This window comes from Scyliorhinus torazame, chromosome 1 (genome assembly GCF_047496885.1).
Source record: "Scyliorhinus torazame isolate Kashiwa2021f chromosome 1, sScyTor2.1, whole genome shotgun sequence".
Classification (NCBI taxonomy): domain Eukaryota; kingdom Metazoa; phylum Chordata; class Chondrichthyes; order Carcharhiniformes; family Scyliorhinidae; genus Scyliorhinus; species Scyliorhinus torazame.
The window spans coordinates 91,462,334-91,474,384 of NC_092707.1; the positions used below are offsets into that span (position 1 = coordinate 91,462,334).

General features: G+C 43.8%; 1 protein-coding gene across 7 annotated transcripts in view; it reads right to left on the reverse strand.

Moving 5' to 3' along the window:
- Positions 1 to 12,051, reverse strand: part of aifm3 (AIF family member 3) — a 183,116-nt gene that overhangs the window by 24,415 nt on the left and 146,650 nt on the right. For all 7 annotated transcript variants that reach the window (XM_072498001.1, XM_072497999.1, XM_072497995.1 and 4 more), the window contains one exon: positions 9,284 to 9,401. In XM_072498001.1, coding sequence (XP_072354102.1) covers positions 9,284 to 9,401 — 118 coding nt within the window. The remainder of the gene's footprint in view (positions 1 to 9,283; positions 9,402 to 12,051) is intronic.

Genomic DNA, 12,051 nt, shown 5'->3' on the forward strand with positions numbered 1-12,051 from the left:
GCTATTGTGGGATCTTGCTGTGAGCAACTTGGCTACCATGTTTCCTATATCACAACAGTCAGTGCCATTCAAAAATATCTTGTTGCCCTTGAAGTGCTTTGGACAATGGTGCCATCCAAGCACAAATCTTGACTGTATTTTTGGCACGAGACCCAGGCCTGTCTTAGGTACAATCCTTTCCAGAATAGCAGATGGGTTTGACAGGTGGACCAACTGTAAGCCTGTAGCTCCTGGTTAAGGGGGTCAGTACTAGAGCACTAGGTCATAACTGACTGACAGTCATGGTCTGTATACAATAGGCCAAAGATGAAGACATGCCACGTAGAAACCATAATGCCTGTACAGGGTCTTGTGCAGTATTAAACATCCAATGGGTATCTTACTGTCGGCCCCATAAATGCGCAAAATACAGCGAGAACAATTCTGCTCGGCTAACCCATGTGTCAGGGTCAGCACAGCACAGGCAAGAAATGGCATTGGGGCTCAGGTTTGTGTGTAAAAAGGTTTTTATATTTCAGCTCTTTCCCTGTCTTGTTGCATTAATCATGATGCGGAATGATTTTTTAAAAATAAGCAAGTAGAGCAGTAAATGGTTAAATTGGGAAAACAGCTTTAATGAAGGAAACTGAAGGGTGATTAGATGTTGTAACTTGCTCTGTCCATTGATTTGAATCACTCCTTCTCTGTTCTACACTATCTGACACATTCTGTATTGCAAGGAAATGATTAAAATCTTAATATTAACATTAGTTTTTAATTGAGTTCCTTTCTGAAAGCTGTAAATATCAGTTTCATTCCCAGTGAATTGTTCAGTGGGAAGTAAAATTACCAGTTACACTGGGAGAATTCTCCCATTCTCCAGTTTGTGGGTTGAATAGTGATGGTGGGGCAGGGTGGGGGAGGGGGTGGGGGGTGGTGGGGGTGGAGATTCCACAGGAGGCTCAAGAATGGTTTTACGCCAGCTTGAATTTCTCGTGGGATCTTCTACTGGTGCCCACCATGGCAGATCTGGAAATCCGCTGGAGGCCACCATGAAGCACTACTCTTTGTGCCACTAGCAGGAAATCGTGCTGGTCCAGAACATGTCCGGAACAACATGGCGTGCAGAAGTCGGGACTTACCTGCTCCTGGAATTTGGGTTGGAAGCCACCAGCAACAGCAGTGGGTAGGGAAAGCATCTACAGGTGGACCTTCGAGATGTAGAGTCATTGAGGAGGTCTACCCCCAGCCCCCAGCGTATTCTGGGGGCTCCATATTCTTTTTTTGATGGTGGGTCAGTGATTTTGAGCAACGTTTAAATATGGCATCCGGATGTGGGATGCTCGCAATCAAGCCTGCCTCATCATGGATTATCCCCAGTGGCAAAATTAATGAAGTTGGGGCCGAAAGATAGGGTACGGTTTTCCATTGAACTCTGCAGTGAGAAACACTCCCCCACTCCATCCCCCCAGCACCCTGCCCCCGCCACGAGACTTAGTCCCTGATGGATGAATTCTGCCCATTGAGTTATATCGAAGCGATAAGCACAGAAAATAGGGCTTTCAGTCAAACTGTTGTTTGCTGCGAAGAGCCTCTTCCTACCTCTCTAATACTATCAGCACACCTTTCAATTTCTTTCTTGGTCATCTGCTTTTCTAACTTCGCCTTGAATACAACTATCCTTTTTGCCTTAACTCCTTGTGATAGTACATTCATATTTTTAACAATCTCTCGGTAAAGAAATTTCTCCTGAATTCCCACCCCCTGGCCAGCCCCCACCAGTCCTCGCAGAAGCCCCCCATTCACCTGAGGAAGGAGCTGCGCTCCGAAAGCTAGTGATTCGAAACAAACCTGTTGGCTTTTAACTTGGTGTTGTAAGACTTCTTACTATGCCCACCCCGGTCCAAGGCCGGCATCTCCACATCCTAACTCCATATACCTGCCTTTGGCCCATATCCCTTAATACATTTGCTTACCAAAAATGTATCTATCTCAGATTTAAAATTAACAACTGATCTAGTTTCTACTGCTGTTTGTGGGAGAGAATTCCAAATCTCTACCACCCTTTGATCAAAGAGGTTCTTCCCAACATCTCTCCTGAATGGTCCAGCTCTAATTTTTAGACTATGCCCCCTCGTTTTAAAATCTCCAACCAGTGGAAATAGTTAATCTTTATCTGTCTTTCCCTGTTAATATCTTGAATACCCCGATCAGATCACCCCGTAGCCTTCTAAATTCTAACAAAAACAAGTTTACTTTGAGTAACTCACCCCCTGTAATCCAGGTATAATTTTGTAAACCTACGTTGCACTCTCGCCAAGGCCAAAATATTCTTCCTAAGGTGTGATGCCCAGAACTCCTTATAGTCTCCAAGTGGGGTCTAACCAGGGTTTTGAATAGCTGCAGTATATAAAGAATATAGTCTTTATATTCCAATCCTCTAGCATTCCATTAATAATAATAATAATAATAATAATAATCACTTATTGTCACAAGTAGGCTTCAATGAAGTTACTATGAAAAGCCCCTAGTCCCCACATTCCGGCACCTGTTCGGGGAGGCAGGTATGGGCATTGAACCCGCGTTGCTGGCCTTGTTCTGCATTACAAACCAACTGTTTAGCCAACTGTGCTAAACCATCCCCTAGCCTTTTTGATTATTGTCTGCACATGTTCCTGCCATTTTAAGGACCTATGCGTCTGAACCCCCAAGTCTCTTTGGACATCCACTGTACCTAACCTCATTCCATTTAGAAAGTACTCTGCTCTATCCTTTTTTGGTCCAAATTGGATAACATCATACTTGCTTACATTAAATTCCATTCGCCACAATTTTACCCATTCACCTAATCAATATCTCCTTGCAATTTTATGCTATCACCCAGGCTGTTTGGTCAAAATTGAGCAATATAACAAATAATTTAATAGAGTAAGTTTTAAATTTAGTTTTGCTTTGTGGTTGGAGAAGCTTTTTAAAATTACATAAAGTGACATAATTGCATGTCAAGTTCCTCCACCCGCCCCTCGCCCCTTTCAAAGCTAACCCTTTCAGTAGGCAATTGATTTGTGTTTATGTCTCCACACAGCTTAACCTTTTAAATTAAGTTGCAGGAAAGGCTGTAGTGACCCAACAATATGGGGACTACAGCAGCCCGCAGCCTATTATTCAAATAAACAATCCCCTGTGGTTGCTTAGTTAACCCGGTGCATCACTTACTCCATTGCGATCAAAGTAAGTGAGCCAATTATCATGATAGGGGAAGTTGTTCTGCACACCGTGCATACCAAAGTGCAGATTCTGAATACTGGGAAGCTAAAATCAGTATCTGATGTTAGAAGGCACAGTGGGAAAGCGTGCTGCTCCCTATAAATAGGCAAATAGAGGATGGTAACAACCCACAGGATTCATGAATGTAGAGAGAGAGAAAGCCAAAGATGTGATGTAGCAGAAGGTGATGAGGAAACGGATGGAGTGAGAAAGGAGTAATTGGAAGAAGCTGCTATGACCCTCTATGTGGATGGGTCTCTTAGGATAGTCGGAGGGAATCCCCGAACAGGATGGTCTGTAGTGGAGGAAGGAGAAATGATCAAAGCAAGAGAGAGAGATTGACGGTAACCATTCAGCCCAAGTGGCAGAGGTGAGGGCCAGAAAACAAAGAAGACTTAAGATTGATAGAAGGCAAAAGGGTGACCATAAATACTGATAGTCGATATGCATTCAGAGTGATCGAGGATTATTTAGGTCCCTGTAGCAGGAGGGGAATGGTCACATCTAGTAGACAGGTGATTCGACATGAGGAATTAATTAGGGAGTTAATAAAGGCTGTGCAGGGCCCAGAGGAAGTTGTGGTGAATTTTATTTTTTTTAAAGTTTTTTTTATTTTAAATTTTTTCAATTAAGGGGCAATTTAACATGGCCAATCCACCTGGCCTGCACATTTTTAGGGTTGTGGAGTGAAACCCACGTAAACACAGGGAGAATGTGCAAACTCCACACGGCCAGTGACCCAGAGCCGGGATTGAACCTGGGACCACGGCGCCACGAGGCAGCATTGCTAACCACTGCACCACCGTGCTGCCCATAACCAAGCAATTAGAAAAGGTTACAGACATAAATGTTGCAAGTCTGCAAACACAAGCAATGGGAAAAATGAAAGGAATGGGAAGAGACGGAAGCACCAAAAGATGCAGATGGAGTATGGAAAAAGGAAGGGAGATTGATATCCCTGCTGGGAGTTAAACAAATTCTATTGGGAATATCTGAAGGGAATCAGCATACTGGACGGAACATGTTGGAGATAATGTGGTGGTGGTAGGGTATTGATCAGGAAGTTGCTAAGCATTGCCAACAATGCATCATCACATGTTCCCATATTAACCCAGGCAAAGCAGTCATCAAAATTAAATTACACCACCAGCCATGGTCCAGGAGGTCATGGGAACAAGAACAGATTGATTTTATGGGACCATTTCCATCATCGAAGGGCAAGGAAGACTGTCTAGGGATGACTGATGAATTTACCAGATGGGTGGAAGCATTCCCAACAAGGGACTGCTTCGCTCTGACCGCCCCCAAGATATTAGCAGAAGAGTTTATACCCCGATGGAAGGAATGCCAACACATATTGATTCAGACCAGGGTATACACTTTACTGTAAACAGATGGGTATAAGGCAAAAAAATAATATCACCTGCCATACTGAAGAGTTCAGAAATGGTGTTGAGAATGAATAGAGCATCAAAGACATCCATGCCTATAGCAATCCAGCAGGCGGGAATGGTTGGACTATCATCCTATCTAACATTATAATGGGTCTGCGGGCCACCCCAAATAAAAGTACCGGATCTGCTCCATTTGAGTTGATGACAGGACAAGCAATGCAGGGTAGATGGACGCAGATCCTCGCAAGAGACAAGATTTGAGAGTATGTTCGGGAAATGAGTAAACAATTGCATCAGATCAAACAAGAAGTGAAGGACAGGCAAGCAGTTAGAGATATAGATTTAGTTACAAGATAATTATGACAGGTGATATGCATGTGCTTATAGACGTGAAAACTGGGACTAAATGCAAACATTTTACTCAATTAAAACTAATATGGAAACCACCCAGGCATCAGGAGCTGATGTTAATGCCCTCAAAAGGGACAATATAGTCAACTTCTGAGAGAAGGAGTTGAGGAGTGGATAAAGAAACCAAACGTCTGGATTACCAACCAAGTAACCATCCTGACACATCAAACTAAAAAGTTTGAAGTGTGAGCAAGGTGTAAACAAAGGATATTGGGACTCAGGAAGTAGGAGCAGGAGCAGGCCATCTGGCCCCTCGAGCCTGTTCCGCAATTCAATTAGATATTGGCTGATCTTTTTGTGGCCTCAGCTCCACTTACCCACCCGCTCACCATAACCCTTCATTCCTTTACTGTTCAAAAATCTATTTATCTTTACCTTAAAAACATTCAATGATGTAGCCTCAACTGCTTCACTGGACAGGGAATTCCAAAGATTCACAACCCTTTGGGTGAAGAAGTTCCTCCTCAACTCAGTCCTAAATCTACTTCCCCTTATTTTAAGGCTATGCCCCCTAGTTCTAGTTTCACCTGCCAGTGGAAACAACCTCTCTGCTTCTATCTTATCTATACTTTTCATAATTTTATATGTTTCTATAAGATTCCCCCTCGATCTTCTAAATTCCAATGAGTATAGTCAGTCTACTCAGTCTCTCCTCATAAGTTAATCCTCTCAACTCCAGTATCAACCTAGTGAATCTTCTCTGCAGTCCCTCCAGTGCCAGTACATCTTTTCTCAAATAAGGAGACCAATCTGTACACATTACTCCAGGTGTGGCCTCATCAGCACCCTATACAGCTGCAACATAACCTCCCTGTTTTTAAACTCCATCCCTCTAGCATTGAAGGATAAAATTCCATTAGTCTTCTAATTACCTGCTGCACCTGCAAACCAACTTTTTGCGTTTCATGCACAAGGACACCCAGGTCCCTCTGCACAGCAGATTGCTGCAATTTTTTACCATTTAAATAATAGTCCATTTTGCTGATATTCCTACCAAAATGGATGACCTCACATTTACCAACATTGTACTCCATCTGTCAGACCCTTGCCCATTCACTTAAGCTATCTATATTCCTCGAGTTGTAATGGGACCAAAAGTTAAATCAGTATTACAGTTGGATGGACTGATCTACCACCCTTTGTTTAGGAACCGGGTCTTGGTGGTAAACATTGACAGGAAGTGTGCAAATATATAATAGACATGGTTGTCATGAGTATTTGTGATTATCAAAGCACAACTCATTGTCCTGACATGACAACACTAACTCCAGATAGGAGAGTTAGAATATGGAAGGCCAAACCGCTGTAGCATGATGTAATTATGATATCTTTGGAAGTAACATACAATATAACAGGCCGGGTAACAGTACTATAGGTGTTTGCGCCACCCAAGTTCGATTGGATACACACAACGCTGGTTAGAAAAATCGACTGGGGATGATAAAACTCAAATTGTGCCTAGGGTCAGAAGGCAAAAAAGACAAAGAAGGAGTATAGTAGGAGACAAAGGAGGACACTTTGGAAGTATTAACTCAGCACTGAATTTAATCCAAATTTATGAGGCAATAACTATGTATTCTTGATGGAGGATGAAACAGCCAAATGATTGCGAAATAAATAATCCGGAACAGGGTACATCTTAACAGCAATCAGAATACAGGGAGAAGGATTGATGGGAGCCGTGAATGTCACCAATCAAGCCTTAGTTAATACCACCGATGCACAGAGTGGGGGAAAGGCATATGATATGCTGGTCTGAGATTTGATTGAGGGAATAAAGTCGGACATGGAAGATGTTAGATTTGGAATGGGACCCTGGCATGTATTGACTCGATATATAATTTGCATCTCCTAAATCTACAGAAGGAATGACGAGAGTTGGTGGTCACACAACCTCAGAGTGGGGGCGGGGGAGGGGGCGGATGGATGGAGGCAGATTGTGGGAGGGGGGAAGGAAGATGGAGCTTTCAAATTCTTAATGATGATTCCACAAGAGCACCATCCTGAAACATTTTTTATGAACTGCTATTGATTTGAATCACTTAGAATAGAGAAGGATGGGTGGGTCTATCGAGTGGGATCTCATAGATACCTCACTCACTTCAATTACTCCATTTGGATCAGCACCAAGGACTGTAATACAGAATCCAAGTGTGACATTGTGTGTGCCTGTTGCACTGAGCGCTAAAGTCACAATTATGATGATACCTATTAATGACGTGTTTAAAGCCATCCAGATGTCTCCCACCCAGCGGTGTTTTATGAGAGATGAAACTGAGATGATTTTTGGAAAGCTGAGATGCATATCAAACGCCAGTTTCTGTATGCAAAGGACCTTAATTTGGGAGATTTCCATTTGCCGGGTTGAACTACTGGATATGTCTTCAGTCCCTGGTGGGATGGTACTGAGCTTAGAGATAAAAACCCTAAATGAGGGAGCACAGATGGCTATGCGACAGGCCACAGAGATAGAGCATCAATACACAACGGCATTGAAGGAACAGATCACCATAGGTGTATTCAAGTGGATTTGGCTATCCAAATAGCCACTAGGTTAGCCAAGACGACTGCACATTGGCCAGTGAGTTGGTGGGAAATATTTTGGATACTGTTAACCATGCCTAGCCTAGTACTTTTAATATGGACCATTAGCTTGTGCTGTTACCAGCGAGCGGTCTTGAGGGAATATCAAATGGCAATGTGAGGATACGCCCCAATATCCACTGCAAAATTTGACCTGAGGGGAAGAAGATTAAGGCAACAGTTAATTTATACAGTTCAGCAATTTAGGATTCCTCCTTGTATCTGGATGACTGGTCACTTGAAGGATGAAGGAAGGCATTCTCAACACTGATAGTTGGCATACATGGGCATTTTCCAAGGGCCAAAAGGAGGGACTGAAGGGTTTAAAATAAATTTGAACAGCAAGCAGGACAGAGGAATGGGTGGGATTAACCACAGGTAGTCACATCCGACAATGCCTTAGTAGTGATTGGATAATACAATCACATGTACTCACTTGGAATGTGATTGAACAATGTTGTATTAGCAGTGATTGGATAATAATAATCTAATAATCTTTATTATTGTCACAAGTAGGCTTACATTAACACTGCAATGAAGTTACTGTAAAAAGTTCATAGTCACCACATTCCGGCGCCTGTTCGGGTACAGAGAGGGAGAATTCAGAATGTCCAATTCACCTAACAAGCACGTCTTTTGGAACTTGTGGGAGGAAACTGGAGCACGTGGAGGAAACCCATGCAGACACGGGGAGAATGTGCAGACTCCACACAGATAGTGACCAAAGCGGGAATCAAACCCGAGTCACTAGCGCTGTGAAGCAACAGAGCTAACCACTGTGCTACCGTGCCACCTGATAATAATTAAGTATAATGTAGGGAGGGTATTGTGAAGTTACTTACCATAGGGATAGAAGAGCAGTTTATTTTTTTAAAGGTGCAAAACTTCTAAATCTTCTAAATGATGTCCAAATAAACTTGAATGTATCGTACCAGGAGCATTGTAGGTACCGCAAGCAGTTAGAAAGGCAATGATATGATACCCCAAATTGCAAGGGAAATGGAATACAACAATAAAGAAATCTTGCTACAATTGTACAGGGCTTTGGTGAGACAAAGCCTGGACTGTCATATGAAGTTTTGATCTCCATATCCTAGGAAGGTTACAGTTGCATTGGAGACAGCAAAACTTCATACGCTTGGCTCCTGGGATAAGAGGATTGCCTGATAAGGAGGAACTGGCCTTATTGAAACATACAAGATTCTGAAGGGGCTTACAGGGTAAGTACTGAGAAGTTGTTTCCCTCTGGCTGGGAAATCCAAAACACGGGTGCTCCAGATAAGAGCCGATCATTTAGGATTGAGATGAGGAGAAATATCTTCACTCAGAGGTTTGCGATCTTTGGAATTTTCTACCCAAGGGTTGTGGATGTTCCATTATTGAATATCAAGGCCAAGGTAGACATATTTTTGGTCATTCAGAGAATTAAGGGATATGAGGATTAGGTGGAAAAATCGAGTTGTCACCATTAGACTTTTAATTCCAGATTTCTTTATTGAATTCAACTTTCGCCATCTGCAGTGGGGGGATTTGAACCTGGGTCCCCAGAGCATTACTCTGAGTCTCTAGTTTACTAGTCCAGTGACAATACCAGTACGCCACGACCTCCCCTGTCTCCTTGCCCAATATCATCAACAAGTGCCACTTACCGTGCATATGTGCCATCTGCCAGTGACCCACATTCACCTTCTTATTGTTCCGAAAGGCAAGGGGGAAAGTAACAACGTCACCAGCAGCAAAGATCCCAGGCACGTTCGTCTGCATAAGCTGGAGGGACAAGAGAGAAAATGCAAACATATTGGGTGGAATCGTCCCAGATTTTGTAAGAGTGTCAGTTTCAGACCGAAAGCTGGCGTGTGTCTCTCCAGATGCACAGCTGAGTTTTCACTCCAGATTTTCCAGCACTCTGTACGCATAGAATCTGGGACATGGTTTGTGCTGCGACTCTGGTGGGGTGCGGGCTGGCAGAACTGGCAAGGCTGGCTTCATAGAGATCGTGACACCATCTTTAAAAATGGTGTCTCAATCTGCGCAGAAAATAAACTTCCCGCACTACCCCCATGGAAAGGGAGGCCTCCCCCCCCCAACAAGTATGGGGGGTGACACCCCCGCCACACGGGCATTGCGCACCCTCCCACTCCCACAAGCATCAGGGTGTGCCTCCTCCACTAAAATTAAGGAGAGAAGGCCCACCCTTGGTACTGCCACCCTGGGAGTGTCACTTTGGCAGTGCCAGAGGCAGTGCTATTGCAATGTACCTCACCACCCGAGGGCTATACTTACTTGTGCGCCCCTGGGGTGGTCATCACGATCGGATTTTGTTTTTGAAAACCAGTAGTGATTTGCAACAGTGTGATGTCACACAGGCTGGGTGGGAAGATTGTTGAGGGCAGAAGTAGTCTGTTAATTATATTGTCAGCAAATTAGGCTTGCGTCCTTCCTGGGCATGAACCTAATAGTGTCAATGGACAGGGGCGGGGAAGATCCCAAAACAAAACCTCGGCAGCGTAAATCTCATTTTTGGCCATTATGGGATTTGGGTCCGTGGCTAGAGAGGCCACTAAATTGCGGACATTTTATCTTTCCCGGTTTCCCACATTGCGGTGCTAATTATAGAGAAGTCTTTTTTCAAACAATTAATTCTGGGCATATGGGGGCTATTGGCAAGGCTAGCATTTATTTCCCAGCCCTCATTGTCCGGAGATGGTGGTCAGCCCCCTTCTTGAACTGAATAAGTTTGAGATACAGTTCGAGTAGCTCATTAGACCACTTCAAAGAAAGGGCGGCCAAGAATCAAAACCAGCATGGTTAACAGTGGAAATGTTAACAGTTGCCACACTGGAATAATTCTGGAGTTAGGAACATACCAACCATTCACCCCAGTAAGCATGTTTTGCAATTCAATTTGGTCATGGCTGATGCGTATCTTAACTCTAGCTACATGTCTTGGTTTGATAACCTTCATACCCTCACCTAATAAAAATCCATCAATCACAGTTTTGAAATTATCAAATAAACCCCAGCCTCAACAGAAGGGGAAGAGAATTCCATATTTCCAGCACCCGTTACACGAAGAAGTGTTTCTGACCTGAATGGCCCAGATTTATTATCAAGGCAATGCCCCTTTGTTCTGGTTGTCCCATTTCAGAGGATATAGTTTGTCTCTATCACCCGATTAGTGGGGAATTGGATGGGAGGAAAATATTGTTCCAGGTCACGACATTGAAGTGTAATATGGATATGTCCCGCTAACATAGAGGAGAGTGGCGCAGGGAGGATAAAAGAGCATGAGAAAAGCGAGACTGAGAGCTGAGCCGGGAGGGTGAAAATGCGCAAGAAAGAGCGAGACTGAGAGTGGAGTGCTAGCTTGGAGTTTCGAGCTCCTGAGGTGACGTCAGGATTCAAAAGTGATGTGAGACAAGTTGAAGCAGCTGATTGGGTGAGTATGGTCTTGTACATATTTATTACTTTTATCACTTGTAGTTTGTAAGGGCTATATGTTGTGGTCTATAGTTTGTAAGGGCTATTTTCTGTAGTAATGAGGACTAGGGAAGAAGTGTCCCAGAATAATTAATATTATTTGATTTTATGTATTTCCAGCAGTTTTAATTTAAAGGGACAAGTCATGTCAGGAAAGCTCAAAGCTTGGTGTGCTTCTCCTGCTCTATGTGGGAAACCATGAACATTTCCAGTCCCGGGGCAACCATGAGTGCAAGTACTGTCTCCAGCTGCATATCCTGGAAGCCTGGGTTTCAGAGCTGGAGCGGCAGCTGGGGACATAGTGCAACATCCGCGCGGTGAGTACAACATCCGCGAGGTGGAGAGTTTCATGGATAACAGGTATAGAGACGGGTCATAGCGCAGACCAAGACTCCACAGGCAGGAAGGGAATGGGTGACCACCAGGCAGAACACGAGGACTAGGCAATCCATGCAGGAATCTTCTGGGGCCATTCCTCTGCAAAACAGATATACCACTTTGGATACTTTAGGGGTGGGGGGACTTCCCTCTCAGGGAAAAGCAGCAACAGCTAAATTTGTTGTACCACTGTTGGCTCTGCGGCACAGGGGAGGAGTAAAGAGCTATAGAATATAATAGTTATAGGAAATTCAATTGTAAGTGGGATAGGTAGGCATTTCTGTGGCCGCAAACGAGATTCCTAGTTGGTAAGTTGCCTCCCTGGCACTAGGGTCAAGCATGTCTCAAGAGTGCCTACAGGACATTCTGAAGGAGGAGGTTGAACAGCCAGTTGTTGTGGTGCATATTGGTACAAATAACATCGGTGAAAAAAGGGATGAGGTCCTAAAAGCAGAACATAGCGAGTTAAGAAGAAAGTTGAGAAGTCGGACCTCAAGTGTAGTGATCTCTGGATTACTACCAGTGCCACATGCTGGTCAGAGTAGAAATAGCAGGATAT